At 46.5% G+C, this 15587-nt stretch overlaps 1 protein-coding gene across 1 annotated transcript in view; it reads right to left on the minus strand.

The window, feature by feature from the left end:
- The window catches only part of LOC121544748 (ral GTPase-activating protein subunit alpha-1-like), a 117895-nt gene that overhangs the window by 53691 nt on the left and 48617 nt on the right, over nucleotides 1–15587 (minus strand). Inside the window, exons 19-34 of the mRNA XM_045209109.1 lie at nucleotides 15021–15139; nucleotides 14619–14835; nucleotides 14189–14371; nucleotides 13808–13966; nucleotides 13427–13620; nucleotides 13119–13217; nucleotides 12786–12941; nucleotides 12525–12653; nucleotides 12103–12228; nucleotides 11234–11292; nucleotides 6957–7065; nucleotides 4731–4841; nucleotides 4525–4593; nucleotides 4177–4311; nucleotides 2150–2333; nucleotides 3–544 (exon numbers count right to left, since the gene is read on the minus strand). Of these exons, the coding sequence (XP_045065044.1) occupies nucleotides 3–544; nucleotides 2150–2333; nucleotides 4177–4311; nucleotides 4525–4593; nucleotides 4731–4841; nucleotides 6957–7065; nucleotides 11234–11292; nucleotides 12103–12228; nucleotides 12525–12653; nucleotides 12786–12941; nucleotides 13119–13217; nucleotides 13427–13620; nucleotides 13808–13966; nucleotides 14189–14371; nucleotides 14619–14835; nucleotides 15021–15139 (2591 nt within the window). The remainder of the gene's footprint in view (nucleotides 1–2; nucleotides 545–2149; nucleotides 2334–4176; nucleotides 4312–4524; nucleotides 4594–4730; nucleotides 4842–6956; nucleotides 7066–11233; nucleotides 11293–12102; nucleotides 12229–12524; nucleotides 12654–12785; nucleotides 12942–13118; nucleotides 13218–13426; nucleotides 13621–13807; nucleotides 13967–14188; nucleotides 14372–14618; nucleotides 14836–15020; nucleotides 15140–15587) is intronic.

Genomic DNA, 15587 nt, shown 5'->3' on the forward strand with positions numbered 1-15587 from the left:
ACCTCCTCTTCCTCCAGTGCTGCCCCCTCTTCCCTCTCCTCTTCTTCCTTCTCTACAGGGTCTCCAACCCAGTTCTTCTCCTTCTCCCCCTCTGTAGTCCTTCTCTCTGTCATTCTCTCCGTTGGTCTGTTACTGTAGAGGTGCAGGGGCTGATTGGGAGCACCACAGTGAGGTGGCCCGTACAGCACAGCCGAATCCCACGAGTGTTTGCCGGAGATGTCTCGGACGATAACCCTCACACAGGCACTGGTGGTGGTGAGGCCTGCAGACATTCCTCCTCCAGGCACACCGTCCTCAGCCCGGATCTGTAGACAGGATAGGAGGGTGGTGCCGTTCAGGACAAAGAACTGTAGGTTGGGCCCGTCGAAGAGCTCTGGGGCCAGGTCAGGGCTCTCGCTGTAGGGGTTGTCCATGTTCTCACACACCTGGCTGGTCAGGGTGGCAGGGCCTCCAGACATGGGGTAGTGGCCAAGGTGGTTGACCAGGTGGGTGATGACTGTCCTGGCCGCGATGGAGATCAGACCGTGCTGGATACGGCGCCGCACTGCAGGGGAAGAGGAAGATAGAAAGAATAAGGAGATAACAAAGAGATGAAGAGCACCTCCGTACCTTCAGGCTCTGATCAGTCCCTACACCCAAACGAGGGCACTGCGTTCATCCACCTCTGGCCTGCTGGCTCCCCTACCTCTGCGGAAGCATAGTTCCCGCTCAGCCCAGTCAAAACTGTTCGCTGCTCTGGCACCCCAATGGTGGAACAAGCTCCCTCACGACGCCAGGACAGCGGAGTCACTCACCACCTTCCGGAGACATTTGAAACCCCACCTCTTTAAGGAATACCTGGGATAGGATAAAGTAATCCTTCTACCCAACCCCCCCCAAAAAAAAAGAAAAACATTGTAAAGTGGTTATCCCATTGGCTATAAGGTGAATGCACCTATTTGTAAGTCGCTCTGGATAAGAGCGTCTGCTAAATGACGTAAATGTAAATATAATGGAAACTGTTTAATGTTGACGTTGCAGCATTTCTCAAGACCAGTCTCAATAAACAGGAGAAAATATAGAAAAAGCCAGCCAGTCAGCTGATAACATGTAGGTATCAGCTCAACCCAGTGGGACAAGGTATTCCTAGTGTTAGAGTTCATCTCCAACAGAGTGTAGAGGGATGATGGAATCTAGCCAATCAAAAATCATTTAAATGTATGATGAAGAAAGCAGGGTCTGTGTAGTAAAATGCTAGATACCAGTTACAACGCTAGATACCAGTTAAACCAGTAACAACGCTAGACACCAGTTGCAACGCTAGACACCAGTTGCAACACTAGACACCAGTTGCAACACTAGACACCAGTTGCAACGCTAGACACCAGTTGCAACGCTAGACACCAGTTACACCACTAAACACCAGTTACAACGCTAGATACCAGTAACAACGCTAGATACCAGTAACAACGCTACATACCAGTAACAACGCTAGATACCAGTAACAACGCTAGATACCTCAATGGTTCCAATGTAGAATCTCTTTACATTTCTGGGTGGCACCATGCATAGAACAAGCCAATGCCATCACACTCAGTGTGCTACCAACCATCACTTTCCAATAAGCATAATCACAGCCACACAGAGCTACATAAACCCTGTGTGAGACATTACAGGGAAAAATAATGTGGCTATCGACAGGACAGGAGGACAGGTTCATCTCTCTCTCCAATAAAATCTAGGGGGGCCTTTAAGGCACAGATCTTTCTTGCAAAAGCGATTTTTATCTCAATGAGACGAACCTATGTAAATAAAGGTTAAATAAAAAGGTAACATCTCTCCCTCCATCCATCTATCTTTCCTCCGACACCCCAAAAGAAAAGGAAAGGAATGAAATTAACTAATAAATGGATAGATCGAGGACCGGAGGGAAAAGGGATGTTAGTTGCTAAGGAAGGAAGCATGCCTCACAAAGTGCTCCAATGATTAGTCATTGTCTCTTGCAGGAAAAAGCTGCAGGTGTCCCCTGCTGCTCTGAATCTAACACAGGACACATAGGAGCCTAGCTGCATTCACATCACATCCGGTCCTTAGGAGAAGGAATCAGAGTATGGGAGAGGTAGAGATTAACACAGAGGAGGAGGAGGAGAAGAAGGTGTTGTGTTCTTACCCTCAGTGACAGGCTGTAGTTTGGAGGAGCGTTCTGAGTCAGGGGAGTGGAGGGGCTCTGGTTCCTTCAGAATCTCCAGTAGCAAGAAGGGGTCGTAGTCTGGACTGGTCAGGTCTGACAGGTTCATAGGGAAATACCTAGGGCTGTTGAAGTTCTGGGCCCCATACACACAGCCATGCAGCACCTGGGGGGAGAAGAGGGAGAGAGAGGAGTAATCAATGAACACTACTGCACTATTTCACAGAGAAAGCGAGAGAGAAAGAATGAGAGAGAGAGAAAAAGAGGGAAAGAAACTTGAGAGGAGGAATCCTTATCGGAAATAAGTAATTAAATTATCTGCTGATCCCGTCGCAGTGTGTTTCCATGGAGACAGAGACACAGAGAGAGAGAGAGAGAGAGAGAGAGAGAGAGAGAGAGAGTGGGTGGTAATGAGAAAAGAGGATGGTGTGATTGAGTGCTGACTACTGAGGAGTGAGTCTGGGTGTGCTCGGTGCCAGCTGTAGCATGCATTAGGAAGGAGGCCCCCAAGTCTGTATTAAAGCTGTAACGCAGCAGTCCTGAACTATTCCACAAATAATGACTTACGAGAGAGGCAGACAGACACCCAGCCACAGAAACCCTCCCCTAATAGCTCCATTAGGAAATGAAAGAACACTAAACACAAAGAAGTGCTACTCCATGGTTCAGGTTTGACACTCCACTGCACAGTGGCTTGCAAAAGTATTCACCCCCCTTGGCATTTGTCCTATTTTGTTGCCTTACAACCTGGAATTAACATAGATTTTTTTAAATATCATTTGATTTACACAACATGCCTACCACTATGAAGATGCAACATCTTTTTTATTGTGAAACAAACAAGAAATAAGACAAAAAACAGACAACTTGAGCGTGCATAACAATTCACCCCCCTTCAAGTTGGATGGGTTCCGCTGGTGTACAGCAATCTTTAAGTCATACCACACTTTTCTCAATTGGATTGAGGTCTGGGCTTTGACTAGGCCATTCCAAGACATTTAAATGTTTCCCCTTAAACCACTCAAGTGTTGCGTTAGCAGTATGCTTAGGGTCATTGTCCTGCTGGAAGGTGATCCTCCGTCCCAGTCTCAAATCTCTGGAAGACTGAAACAGGTTTCCCTCAAGAATTTCCCTGTATTTAGCGCCATCCATCATTCCTTCAATTCTGACCAGTTTCCCAGTCCCTGCCGACGAAAAACATCCCCACAGCATGATGCTGCCACCACCATGTGGGGATGGTGTTCTCGGGGTGATGAGAGGTGTTGGGTTTGCGCCAGACATAGCGTTTTCCTTGATGGCCAAAAAGCTAAATTTTTGTCTCATCTGACCAGAGTACCTTCTTCCATATGTTTGGGGAGTCTCCCACATGCCTTTTGGCGAACACCAAACTTGTTTGCTTATTTTTTTCTTTAAGCAATGGCTTTTTTCTGGCAACTCTTCCGTAAAGCCCAGCTCTGTGGAGTGTACGGCTTAAAGTGGTCCTATGGACAGATTCTCCAATCTCCGCTCTGGAGCTTTGCAGCTCCTTCAGGGTTATCTGAAAAATGTATGCACTCACTAACTGTAAGTCGCTCTGGATAAGAGCGTCTGCTAAATTACTAAAATGTAAAATGTACATCTTTGGTCTCTTTGTTGCCTCTCTGATTAATGCCCTCCTTGCCTGGTCTGTGAGTTTTGGTGGGCGGCCCTCTCTTGGCAGGTTTGGCATTTTTAAATAATAGATTTAATGGTGCTCCTTGGGATGTTCAAAGTTTCGGATAACCCATCCATTTTGTGTATGTCCATTACATGAAATCCAAATTGAAATCCATTTAAATTACAGGTTGTAATGCAACAAATTAGGAAAAACACCAAGGGGGATAAATACTTTTGCAAGGCACTGTATGCTGTGGTCAATGCTAACAAAAGTAAAGACGGATATGTCGGCATCAAATATTGCCTTGAAGTAAATCAATAAATAAAGCTCATTAGAAAGTATGGGCAAGGGTTCTATTTGGGACTGGGCATACCTTGTAGATACAGCTGAGGACAGACTTGTCTGGCTTCTCCTTGTCAGGGCTGAGGGTTTGGACAGGCTGCAGCAGAGTCTTAGGAGGCAGAGCCATCACCCAGTCCAGCAGGCACAACAGCAGAGACACCACCAACTAGGGCCAGGGAAGCAAAAACACAGTTTGATTTCATCAATAAATCAGAGAACAAAATACTGTGTTATGATGAGGGAAAATGTCTTAATTGAGCTTCTGTAAAAACCATTTCAGGCCAGTATACTGTAAATAGAAAACCAACAGTTGTGATCTTGTATTATTACTAGCTCTCCATGTGACTAGGAGAGTTGTGTGTGAGGAGAGGTGACATACCCTCTTGTCCAGTTCATGAGGGGAGGATTCTGTAGTGGGAAGCAGGTGAGTGATGGTCGCTATGAGGATCTGAAACAAGAGTTAAAAAGTTACTGAAAGCAAAAAGATACATTTGATTTTTTTGTCATTCAAAAAGGATACTCTTCAAAAGCTCCAAGACTAGTTCACATACTTTATTACATAAAAAAATGGACATGCCAATTTACCTCAACTATTTTCTTTGGAGTGTCTGGGGGGAATTTCTGAAGGTCATCAACATAGTTTATGAGCAAGTGCAGAATGTCGGAGGCCACCAGCGCAACAGTTTTATTTGGAAACTGAAAAACAAAAAGACAAACACGCACGCAACTGAGAAAAGGGGCTCAGGGAGACGACCCACCACCACCTCCTCCCTCCCTCCCTCCTCGTGACCCTGGCTCAGGAAGAGTGCAGAGTGCTTCTCCAGAGCAGCAAGCCAGGGCCAAGGCCCACACAAAACAATGGTCCGGATCACCAGCCAACCCATTTGATTGGATACCAATATGGAGAGGAGGAGGAGGTAGAGAAGGGGGGGCAGTTGGCGAGTGTCCTCATTTCAGACGACAGAAATATAACAATTCCTTGAGGTGGGTGAAGCATGTATTCTTCATGGGATTAGCCTTCGCCTTCTGTCTGAGCAGAGTGGCGCGCACAGAGAAGCCAAACATGTTGACAGTCAGGCCAGATTTAGCTGGGTTGGAGTTGTGTGTGTGTGTTGAGCCAGACCAAACCAGTCAGTACTGTCTGTAAGCTTCTTCTGGCTACTCAGTGCAGAACATCTTTCTCCCACTCCAGGCAGACTGACCCTACCGTAGACAAGGGCAGGCCACAGGGAGAGACTGCTGCTGTGCTACTGCTAACCAGGGACTGCTATAGTACACTTCACATGGCAAGGGACGAAGGCAAGGCAACACATTTCAACATTCTAATCACTGTGCATGGCAGATTACTCCAATAGTGTCAATAACACCAGGGTTGTGGGTTCAATTCCCGTAAGGATCACATACACATACTAGAAATGTATACACTCACTCTCACAGACACTTTGGATAAAAACATTTATAATAACAATAATAATAATATTAGCAATGGTCATCAAAATTGTTAAAAGGTTTTAAAAGGGCCTCCCGAGTGGCACAGCGGTCTAAGGCACTGCATCGCAGTGCTTGAGGCGTCACTACAGACCCGGGTTCGATCCCAGGCTGTGTCACAACCGGCCGTGACCGGGAGTCCCATAGGTCGGCGCACAATTGGCCTAGCGTCGTCCGGGTTAAGGGAGGGTTTGGCCGGAGGGGGGGCTTTACTTGGCTCATCGCGCTCTTGCGTCTCCTTGTGGCGGGCCGGGCACCTGCAGGCTGACTTCAGTCGTCAGTTGAACAGTGTTTCCTCCGACACATTGGTGCCGCTGGCTTCCGGGTTAAGCGGGCGGGTGTTAAGGAGTGCGGTTTGGCGGGTCATGTTTCGGAGGACGCATGACTCGACCTACGCCTCTCCCGAGCCTGTTGGGGAGTTGCAGCGATGAGACAAGATCGTATTTGAAATTGGGAGAAAAAGGGGGTAAAACATATTGTAAAAAATTGTTTTCAAAACAATTATAATAGATGTAACCATTGGATGAAGGTACCCAAAACTTTTAGAATTTTTAAAATCCATCAGATATTTACTAAATTTTAGCACAAAAATAACTTTACTGGCATGGACAAATAAAGTGGAGTGGAGTTCAAGGACCTTGGAGGGAATTCAGGTATTGAATTTATAGTAAAATGTCACTTTTTTTTTTCTTAGAATGCAGTCATATATACATTTTCTAATGTTATCAAGTATTTTGTAAAATAATTGTTTTAAAATAAAGAAAATGATATGTGCACTTATCTATACATTGTTTGCAAGATCAGACATAATATCACTATTAATCTGAGTGTTCATTTTCGGAAGTTGCTTTCATTTGTAATCATTTCAACTGTATTAAACTATTACTTTTTTCAATTCCCCAAAAAATGAACACCCATCAAAATAAAGTTATCTTTCTTCTGTCAAGGCGTGTCAAGGCGATGTGTTAAATCCCAGACTAAGCTTTAGCGTTCTTATAGGTGCAACAGAAAGACAATGTATTCCATTGAGCCCAATTCAGCCATTACCGGAGTGTGTTTGACAGGTTATTTACAAAAAATGTTGTGGTTGTAATGTTAACGGGGAAAAAACAACAGGCACAATGAAGAGGATGAAAGAGTCGCATGAGCAAAATGAAAGCAATCAATCCAGTGAGCTTTAAGTGGATTTTGCACCCCTCAAACACAGGAAATAGATGGCTGAAAATGAGATCCTCATGTGGGCGGGGCATGAGCGTTGCTAATAATATATATCCATTTAGCAGAAGTAAGTGGCATATTATTATATCATTTATAGTTAGTTACCTTTAGCGTGACACAGATGACATTGAGGGCTTCTTTGATCTGAGGGTGCTGGGTGCCGTGGACCAACTCCTCACACAGCCAGATACCTAGACTGCACAGGGCCACACACCTGACGGGGCCAAACACAACATAACACAACTCCCGTTCATTTTCCAAATGACACACATTAGCCCATTATAAATAGCTTTAATATTTTGAGTCACATGTTAAAGTTGGTAACTAATAAACACATAAATACACGTACATAAATGCATAATCAACTGGCAATATCAATGTCAGCGTGACCTTGAATGAGACTAACAGGGACAATACACAGGGTAGACTAAAGTATAACCAAGGCCAGTTTCTATTAGTCACCACAGCCCATCCAGTGACACCCTCCTCTCCATTCCCTCGCCTCATTATTATTACAATAATCTGCTGCTTGTCTTCCACAGGTCAGGGACAGGCAAAGACTGTGTCCTTAATGGTACCCTTATCTCTATATAGGGCTCTGGTCAGAAGTAGTGCACTATGTAGGGAATAGGTTACCATTTCGTGGTTGTGGTTGGTTGGTGGGGATGGGTGGTTGGTGGGGGTAGTTGGTTGCTTGGTTGGTTGGTGGGGGCAGTTGGTTGGTTGGTTGGTGGGGGCAGTTGGTTGGTGGGGGCAGTTGGTTGGTTGGTTGGTGGGGGCAGTTGGTTGGTTGGTTGATTGGTTGGTGGGGGCAGTTGGTTGGTTGGTTGGTTGGTTGGTGGGGGCAGTTGGTTGGTTGGCGGGGGCAGTTGGTTGGTTGGTGGAGGTGGTTGGTTGGTTGGTTGGTGGGGGCAGTTGGTTGGTGGGGGCAGTTGGTTGGTGGGTTGGTTGGTGGGGGCAGTTGGTTGGTTGGTTGGTGGGGGTAATTGGTTGGTTGGTTGGTGGGGGTAATTGGTTGGTTGGTTGGTGGGTTTGTTGGTTGGTGGGGGCAGTTGGTTGGTTGGTTGGTGGGGGCAGTTGGTTGGTTGGTTGGTGGGGGTAGTTGGTTGGTTGGTGGGGGTAGTTGGTTGGTTGGTGGGGGTAGTTGGTTGGTTGGTTGGTGGGGTAGTTGGTTGGTTGGTTGGTGGGGGTAGTTGGTTGGTTGGTTGGTGGGGGTAGTTGGTTGGTTGGTTGGTGGGGGTGGTTGGTTGGTGGGGTAGTTGGTTGGTTGGTTGGTGGTGGTAGTTGGTTGGGTAGTTGGTTGGTTGGTTGGTTGGTGGGGGTAGTTGGTTGGTTGGTTGGTTGGTTGGTTGGTGGGGGTAGTTGGTTGGTTGGGGTAGTTTCCAGAAATAAATCTCTCACTGTTGCCGCTTGCTACAGACCCCCCTCAGCCCCCAGCTGTGCCCTGGACACCATATGTGAACTGATTGCCCCCCATCTATCCTCAGAGTTCGTACTGCTTGGTGACCTAAATTGGGATATGCTTAATACCCCAGCCATCCTACAATCCAAGCTAGATGCCCTCAACCTCACGCAAATTATCAACGAACCTACCAGGTACAACCCTAAATCCGTAAACATGGGTACCCTCATAGATATCATCCTGACTAACTTACCCTCTAAATACACCTCCGCTGTCTTCAACCAGGATCTCAGCGATCACTGCCTTATTGCCTGCGTCCGTAACGGGTCCGCGGTCAAACGACCACCCCTCATCACTGTCAAACGCTCCCAAAAACACTTCAGCGAGCAGGCCTTCCTAATTGACCTGGCCCAGGTATCCTGGATGGATATAGATCTCATTCCGTCAGTAGAGGATGCCTGGTTGTTCTTTAAAAGTAATTTCCTCTCAATCTTAAATAGACATGCCCCATTCAAAAATACAGAACTAAGAACAGATACAGCCCCTGGTTCTCCTCAGACTTGACTGCCCTTGACCAGCACAAAAACATCCTGTGGCGTACTGCATTAGCATCAAATAGCCCCCGTGATATGCAACTTTTCAGGGAAGTTAGGAACCAATATACACAAGCAGTTAGGAAAGCAAAGGCTAACTTTTTCAAACAGAAATTTGCATCCTGTAGCACTAACTCCAAAAAGTTTTGGGACACTGTAAAGTCCATGGAAAATAAGAGCACTTCCTCCCAGCTGCCCACTGCACTGAGGCTAGGAAACACTATCACCACCGATAAATCTACAATAATCGAGAATTTCAACAAGCATTTTGCTACGGCTGGCCATGCTTTCCACCTGGCTACCACTACCCCGGCCACCAGCTCTGCACCCTCCGCTGCAACTTGCCCATGCCCCCCGCTTCTCCTTCACACAAATCCAGACAGCTGATGTTCTAAAAGAGCTGCAAAATCTGGACCCCTACAAATCATCTGGACTAGACAATCTGGACCCTTTCTTTCTAAAACTAGCCGCCGAAATTGTCGCAACCCCCTATTACTAGCCTGTTCAACCTCTCTTTCGTAACGTCTGAGATCCCCAGAGATTGGAAAGCTGCCGCGGTCATCCCCCTCTTCAAAGGGGGTGACACTCTAGATCCAAACTGTTACAGACCCATATCCATCCTGCCCTGCCTTTCAAAAGTTTTTGAAAGCCAAGTCAACAAACAGATCACCAACCATTTCGAATCCCACCGTACCTTCTCTGCTATGCAATCCGGTTTCGAGCTGGTCATGGGTGCACTTCAGCCACGCTCAAGGTCCTAAATGATATTATAACCGCGATCGATAATAGACAGTACTGTGCAGCCGTTTTCATTGACCTGGCCAAGGCTTTCGACTCTGTCAACCACCGCATTCTTATTGGCAGACTAAATAGCCTTGGTTTCTCTAATGACTGCCTCGCCTGGTTCACCAACTACTTCTCAGATAGAGTTCAATGTGTCAAATCGGAGGGCCTGTTGTCTGGACCTATGGCAGTCTCTATGGGGGTGCCACAGGGTTCAATTCTTGGGCCAACTCTTTTCTCTGTGTATATCAATGACGTCGCTCTTGCTGCTGGTGACTCTCAGATCCACCTCTACGCAGACGACACCATTTTGTATACATCTGGCCCTTCATTGGACACTGTGTTAACAAACCTCCAAACGAGCTTCAATTCCATACAACACTCCTTCAGTAGCCTCCAACTGCTCTTAAACACTAGTAAAACAAAATGCATGCTCTTCAACCGAACGCTGCTTGCACCCGCCCACCCGACTAGAATCACTACTCTAGACGGGTCTGACCTAGAGTACGTGGACAACTACAAATATCTAGGTGTCTGGTTAGACTGTAAACTCTCCTTCCAGACTCACATTAAGAATCTCCAATCCAAAGTTAAATCTAGAATCGGTTTCCTATTTCGCAACAAAGCCTCCTTCACTCATGCTGCCAAACATGCCCTTGTAAAACTGACTATCCTACCGATCCTTGACTTCGGCGATGTCATTTACAAAATAGCCTCCAACACTCTACTCAGCAAATTGGATGTTGTCTATCACAGTGCCATCCGTTTTGTCTCCAAAGCCCCATATAATACCCACCACTGTGACCTGTACGCTCTTGTTGGCTGGTCCTCACTACATATTCGTCGCCAAACCCACTGGCTCCAGGCCATCTATAAATCACTGCTAGGCAAATCCCGCCTTATCTTAGCTCATTGGTCACCATAGCAACACCCACCCGTAGTCTGCGCTCCAGCGGGTATATCTCACTGGTCATCCCCAAAGCCAACACCTCCTTTGGCCGCAATTCCTTCCAGTTCTCTGCTGCCAATGACTGGAACAAACTGCAAAAATCTCTGAAGCTGGAGACGCTTATCTCCCTCACTAACTTTAGGCATCAGTTGTCAGAGCACCTTACCGATCACTGCACCTGTACACAGCCCATCTGAAATTAGCCCGCCCAACTACCTCATCCCTATATTGTTATTTATTTTGCTCATCTGTACCCCAGTATCTCTATTTGCACATCATCTCTTGCACATCATTCCAGTGTTAATACTAAATTGTAATTATTTTGCACTATAGCCTATTTTATTGCCTTACCTCCATAACTTGCTAAATTTGCACACTGTATATTAATTGTATTTCTGTTGTATTTTTTGATTTTTGTTTTGTTTTACCCCATATGTAACTCTGTGTTGTTGTTTTTATCGCACTGCTATGCTTTATCTTGGCCAGGTCGCAGTTGTAAATGAGAACTTGTTCTCAACTGGTTTACCTGGTTAAATAAAGGTGAAATAAAAAAAAAATAAAAAAATAAAAAGTTGGTTGGTTGGTGGGGGGGTTGGTTGGTTGGTTGGTGGGGGTGGTTGGTTGGTTGGTGGGGGTGGTTGGTTGGTCTTCATACCTGGCTGGGGCTGAAGGCTCATCTATGGCTGAACTCAGGATGTGTTTGATGATGTGTTCCTGAAACGAATGACAGGGTCTATCAATAAAGGATCAATCAATCAATAATTAACTGATTGAGAGATTAATGCACCCATCAGCCTGTTTCATTATCCATTGAACAACAGATCTCCTGCTAAATCACACATGCACGCACGCGCACACACACACACACACACAAAACAGACTCCCTACTGGCTGAATTAACCAGCGCTTTGTCATTCACAGCCAGACCCAGGCTATCAGATGCCATCGTGTGAAATTCTCTGTCCAAATATGAAACACTCTCATGCATGAAATGAGGTCTTTAACCAGAAATCAACAACAACATGCGGCACAATAACAACAAGGTCCTGTGAATGGGCGCCTGTGACATAGCTAATCACCCACTAGAGAGGTGGCTGCTGCTCCCTCAGTACCACAGGCGGAAGAAATAAAAAGGTCATTGGATTTAATGTGGGTTTGATACAACATAGGTGTAACAATAGGTGGCTTGGGTGGTCTAATGGTTACTAGTGGTCTAGTGGTTGGTGCCGCCACCTCCAGTACCTTAATACCGGTGTCATGTGGGTAATAATCTCAAAGCCCACTGCCATTTGACACACTGTGTCCCCCTCCTATCTTTCCAATATACCCCTCTCTCTGACCATCTGTTCAATAAAATCATACAAACTACCACGTCTTTAAAAAAGAATAAAACAATCATGATGCAATAGGAATAATCAATCCATTTTCAATAATCAACCGGGGACCGGTTCCTATAGGCTGAAGCAAGAGTAAAGCAGGTTGAAAATATAGAGTTAACCAACCACCCCACATGAGGACAGTTACCTTAACGTCTCTGAACTTGGTCATGACCACGTCAGCGGTGGTGGGGTGTAGGGCGGGCAGCTCCTCATATAGGTTAGGGAAACACACCAGAGAACCCAGCAGGATCTGAGCCTCCACCCGTGGGGCCTGATAGAGAGACATATGGGGGGGGTGCATCCAGATCATTGAACTGTACTGGGGGTAGGTGTTGTGTGGTGTATCCAGAAGTGTGTGTACAGTATGGTGAAGCAAGTGTTCTGATTCAAAATGAGGGGAGATTTAAAACACATCAAAATGTAAAGTGAATCTGCACTTAAGAGAAGAAACTTAAGTCAGTCAGTCAGCCAGCCAGCCAATAAGTCAGTCAGTCCTAACAGACAGCTATTCCAGTGCATTACTATCATAATCAGAGAGAAGGTGAATTGCGGTGGTGTTGTTCTCACATTGAGGGAGGAGCAGGCCGTGACTCTGCTTGCTGCGATGATGAAATCCAGGATAAGCATGGTGGCTCCAGGCAGCCCGATGGAGAAGAACCGAGGAGAACAGTGCTTAATGATGGTGTTCACTATGTCCTGAGGAACACATATAGGGAACAGTATTTAACAGAGGGTAGTGATACCTGCAGCCAACACACTCTCTCAGTCTTCCTCTCCGTCTCGCTCTCTCAGATGCACACATGCGCACGCAAACACACACACACACACCTGGTCGATGTGCATGAGGCCACAGTGCATGATGTTGTAGAAGTGTGTGAGGAAGTCTGAGTTGGGCGATACATCCTGCCTCCTCTTCATGATCTTACAGATGAGCTTGTAGGCGTGTAGCTTCCCCTGTTTGTACCTCTCTGCCAGCATGGTCGCCTGTACAGGGGACAAGCAGTCAGTGGCACAGTCACAGATACAGGAGTAGAAGTGTTATGTTATTCACTTCAGTGTAATGTTAAAAAGAATGCTTGCCTGTATCTGTATATATGTTACCCTCAAAGTACCTGTCTTTTCCAGGACTAATGTAATGGAACAGTAAGGGGTAATACTTACTTTGAAGAGCCAGGGAGTGAGGATCCGGAGGGGAGGGATGAGGACAGGGGGAGGAGGAGATGACTGGTTGTCCAGAGAGATGCCCAGATTATCTCTGATCTGATGAGAGAGGGAGAAAGAAGGGAGAGAGAGAGAAAGAGAGAGAAAGAAATAGGAGAGAGAAAGAAAGATGAGAGAGCGAGAGAGAGTGCGAGAAAGACAGAAAGTGTGAGTGAATGTCGTGAGTGGGTGTCTTACATACATTGATCCAGTAACTTCCATTCTTGTATTGAGTACACAGTCTGATTGATTCCCGTATGGTTCCTCACCTTGGCCAGGTTCTGCCACAGCTCACAGAGGTAGTCAAAGACCTGCGCGTGGATCTCTGGGTCCTTAATGGTGTTCACATCTCCGAGAATGCCTAGCATCCTCCGCCACATCACCGTGGCAACATCAGCGTGCCAACCGGTCAGGGAGCCACCGGCTATCACACTGCAGTCCTCTGTAGGAAACTCACTAGTTTCTGAGAGAGGGAGAAGAAGACCGACACGTTTGAGTACACTGTTAGTGTGTCTGCAAGGCTCAGTGTGTAGTGTGTTTGTGTTGTGTGATAGGTGAGGGGCCGTTTAAGTTTGGGTAGTGACTAGATAAGCGAGTTACTATGGAGAGCAGTGTGTGTGTGCGCGCTCACATCTGTGCGTGTGTATTACCCAGGTCATCAGGAGTGTGTAGTACAGAGTGATGTAGTTTCTCATCCAGCTGCAGGTCCTTGTGCTGCAGCCCGACATGTTCAGCGGTCAGGGTGGCTGGAGACGGGGTCTGGGAGCGGGAACCAGCCAGGGAATGCATCGGGGACGCACTCTCTGAACCTGGAGGGAGGAACACAGATATTCATGTAATGAATTAGGTAGACATTGAATAATAATAATTGATTGGATTTAATCCATATTTTATCATGGATTTCTATGCGCTTTTCCAGATGATCAAAGTTCTTTAAATGTAAGTGGGAAAGTCACTAAGATGTATAAAAGGATGAGTGATGTGGACATTGAAAGCCGATGTGTTCTGATTTGTGACTCTGCAGCTCTGACCTGTGATGGTGATGGTGTCTGCAGACAGGCCATGCTGGCTCAGACTGCTGGTCTCTGAGTCTATGTGCAGGGTGGTGAGGCTGGACAGCTCCTGTTCCTCTGCAGTCTGGGGCACTCCTCCAAGGCTAGCGTTATCCTGGTCTAACGACCCCGCACCACAAACATCCAGACCAGAGCTGAAATCTAACACAGCATAGCGCCACCCAGTGGTCAGAACGATGAGTACTCCTCCAGCATGTCAAGCGCAATCTACAATCCACTCCACTACTATGTTACTTAGTTAACAGCACCAGGTTTTTTTATGCAGGCAACGCAAGCGTGAGCTAACTGATATAATCATGATTTATAACTTGTGTTATCCTCAAAAACATTTCAAACACGAGTCACTGATTTAACAAGATGTGACGTCAGCTGTGGTGACGTCACTTACTTTCAAACTTGCAGTTGGCGTACTGGAAGGCGTTGAAGGAGTCTGATTGGCTGTCGGAGCTGATGACGTCGCTGCTGCTGGCGCTGGCGGGGGAGGTCCACTCGGAGGGCACGCCGGGGTCGTCCACGGGCCGTGTGGCGTTCTGACGGTTCAGGAGCTCCGGCAGGTCTTTGGGGATCTCCACACTACCGGGGCTACTGCCACGCCTGGTCATGCCCTGCAGAGAGCGGTAGAGAGGGGAGAGAGAGTGAGAGGTATAAAGGAGAAGTTCGTACTCTGATGTTTGGACTAAACATTTAGGGAGCATGAGCTGAGAACATTCACTTATTCACTCAGCTCATAAATTGTGTGTGTGTGTGTGAGAAATGAAAAAGAAAGAAAGAAAATAGAAGGGTGACTTACAGAGGAGCCTCTCGCTCGCAGACGCTCTTGGATAAATTCGTCCATCATGTCTCCAAAGTTTTGGTTGCCGTTATCACTGGACACAGCCCGCATCGTCTGACAAGGGTCCTCTTTGTTGGCTGTGTTCAGGCAGAGAGCAAAATACATACACTTCACCCCACTGTCAGTAGATACTGACACACACAGCACTGACACACACAACTACAAGCCTCTTCACATTCCTATCATACAGATCTCCTCAACACAATACAAGACCATTGGACTAAAATCTTGAATGCATGTCATTCCTGTAGGCTGTGGAGAATGTTAAGTTCATAAATGTATGCCTGTGTAACAGTATCAGTCAATAAAGTAAGGTAACTGTGGTGTTGTATGTGCTGTTATATAGAGATTAAGAATGAAGGTAACTGCTGCACAATGCTCAACGGAACAACCTTAAAGAAAATCCAACCAACACAACTGAGTCCAACCAGTAAAGCGATGCAGGAGTTACTCACATGCATGCAGTCCGAGACAGAGACAGAGAGAGAGAGAGAGACCGAGAGACAGAGACAGAGAGAGAGAGAG

The sequence above is a fragment of the Coregonus clupeaformis genome, chromosome 29 (assembly GCF_020615455.1).
Source record: "Coregonus clupeaformis isolate EN_2021a chromosome 29, ASM2061545v1, whole genome shotgun sequence".
Classification (NCBI taxonomy): domain Eukaryota; kingdom Metazoa; phylum Chordata; class Actinopteri; order Salmoniformes; family Salmonidae; genus Coregonus; species Coregonus clupeaformis.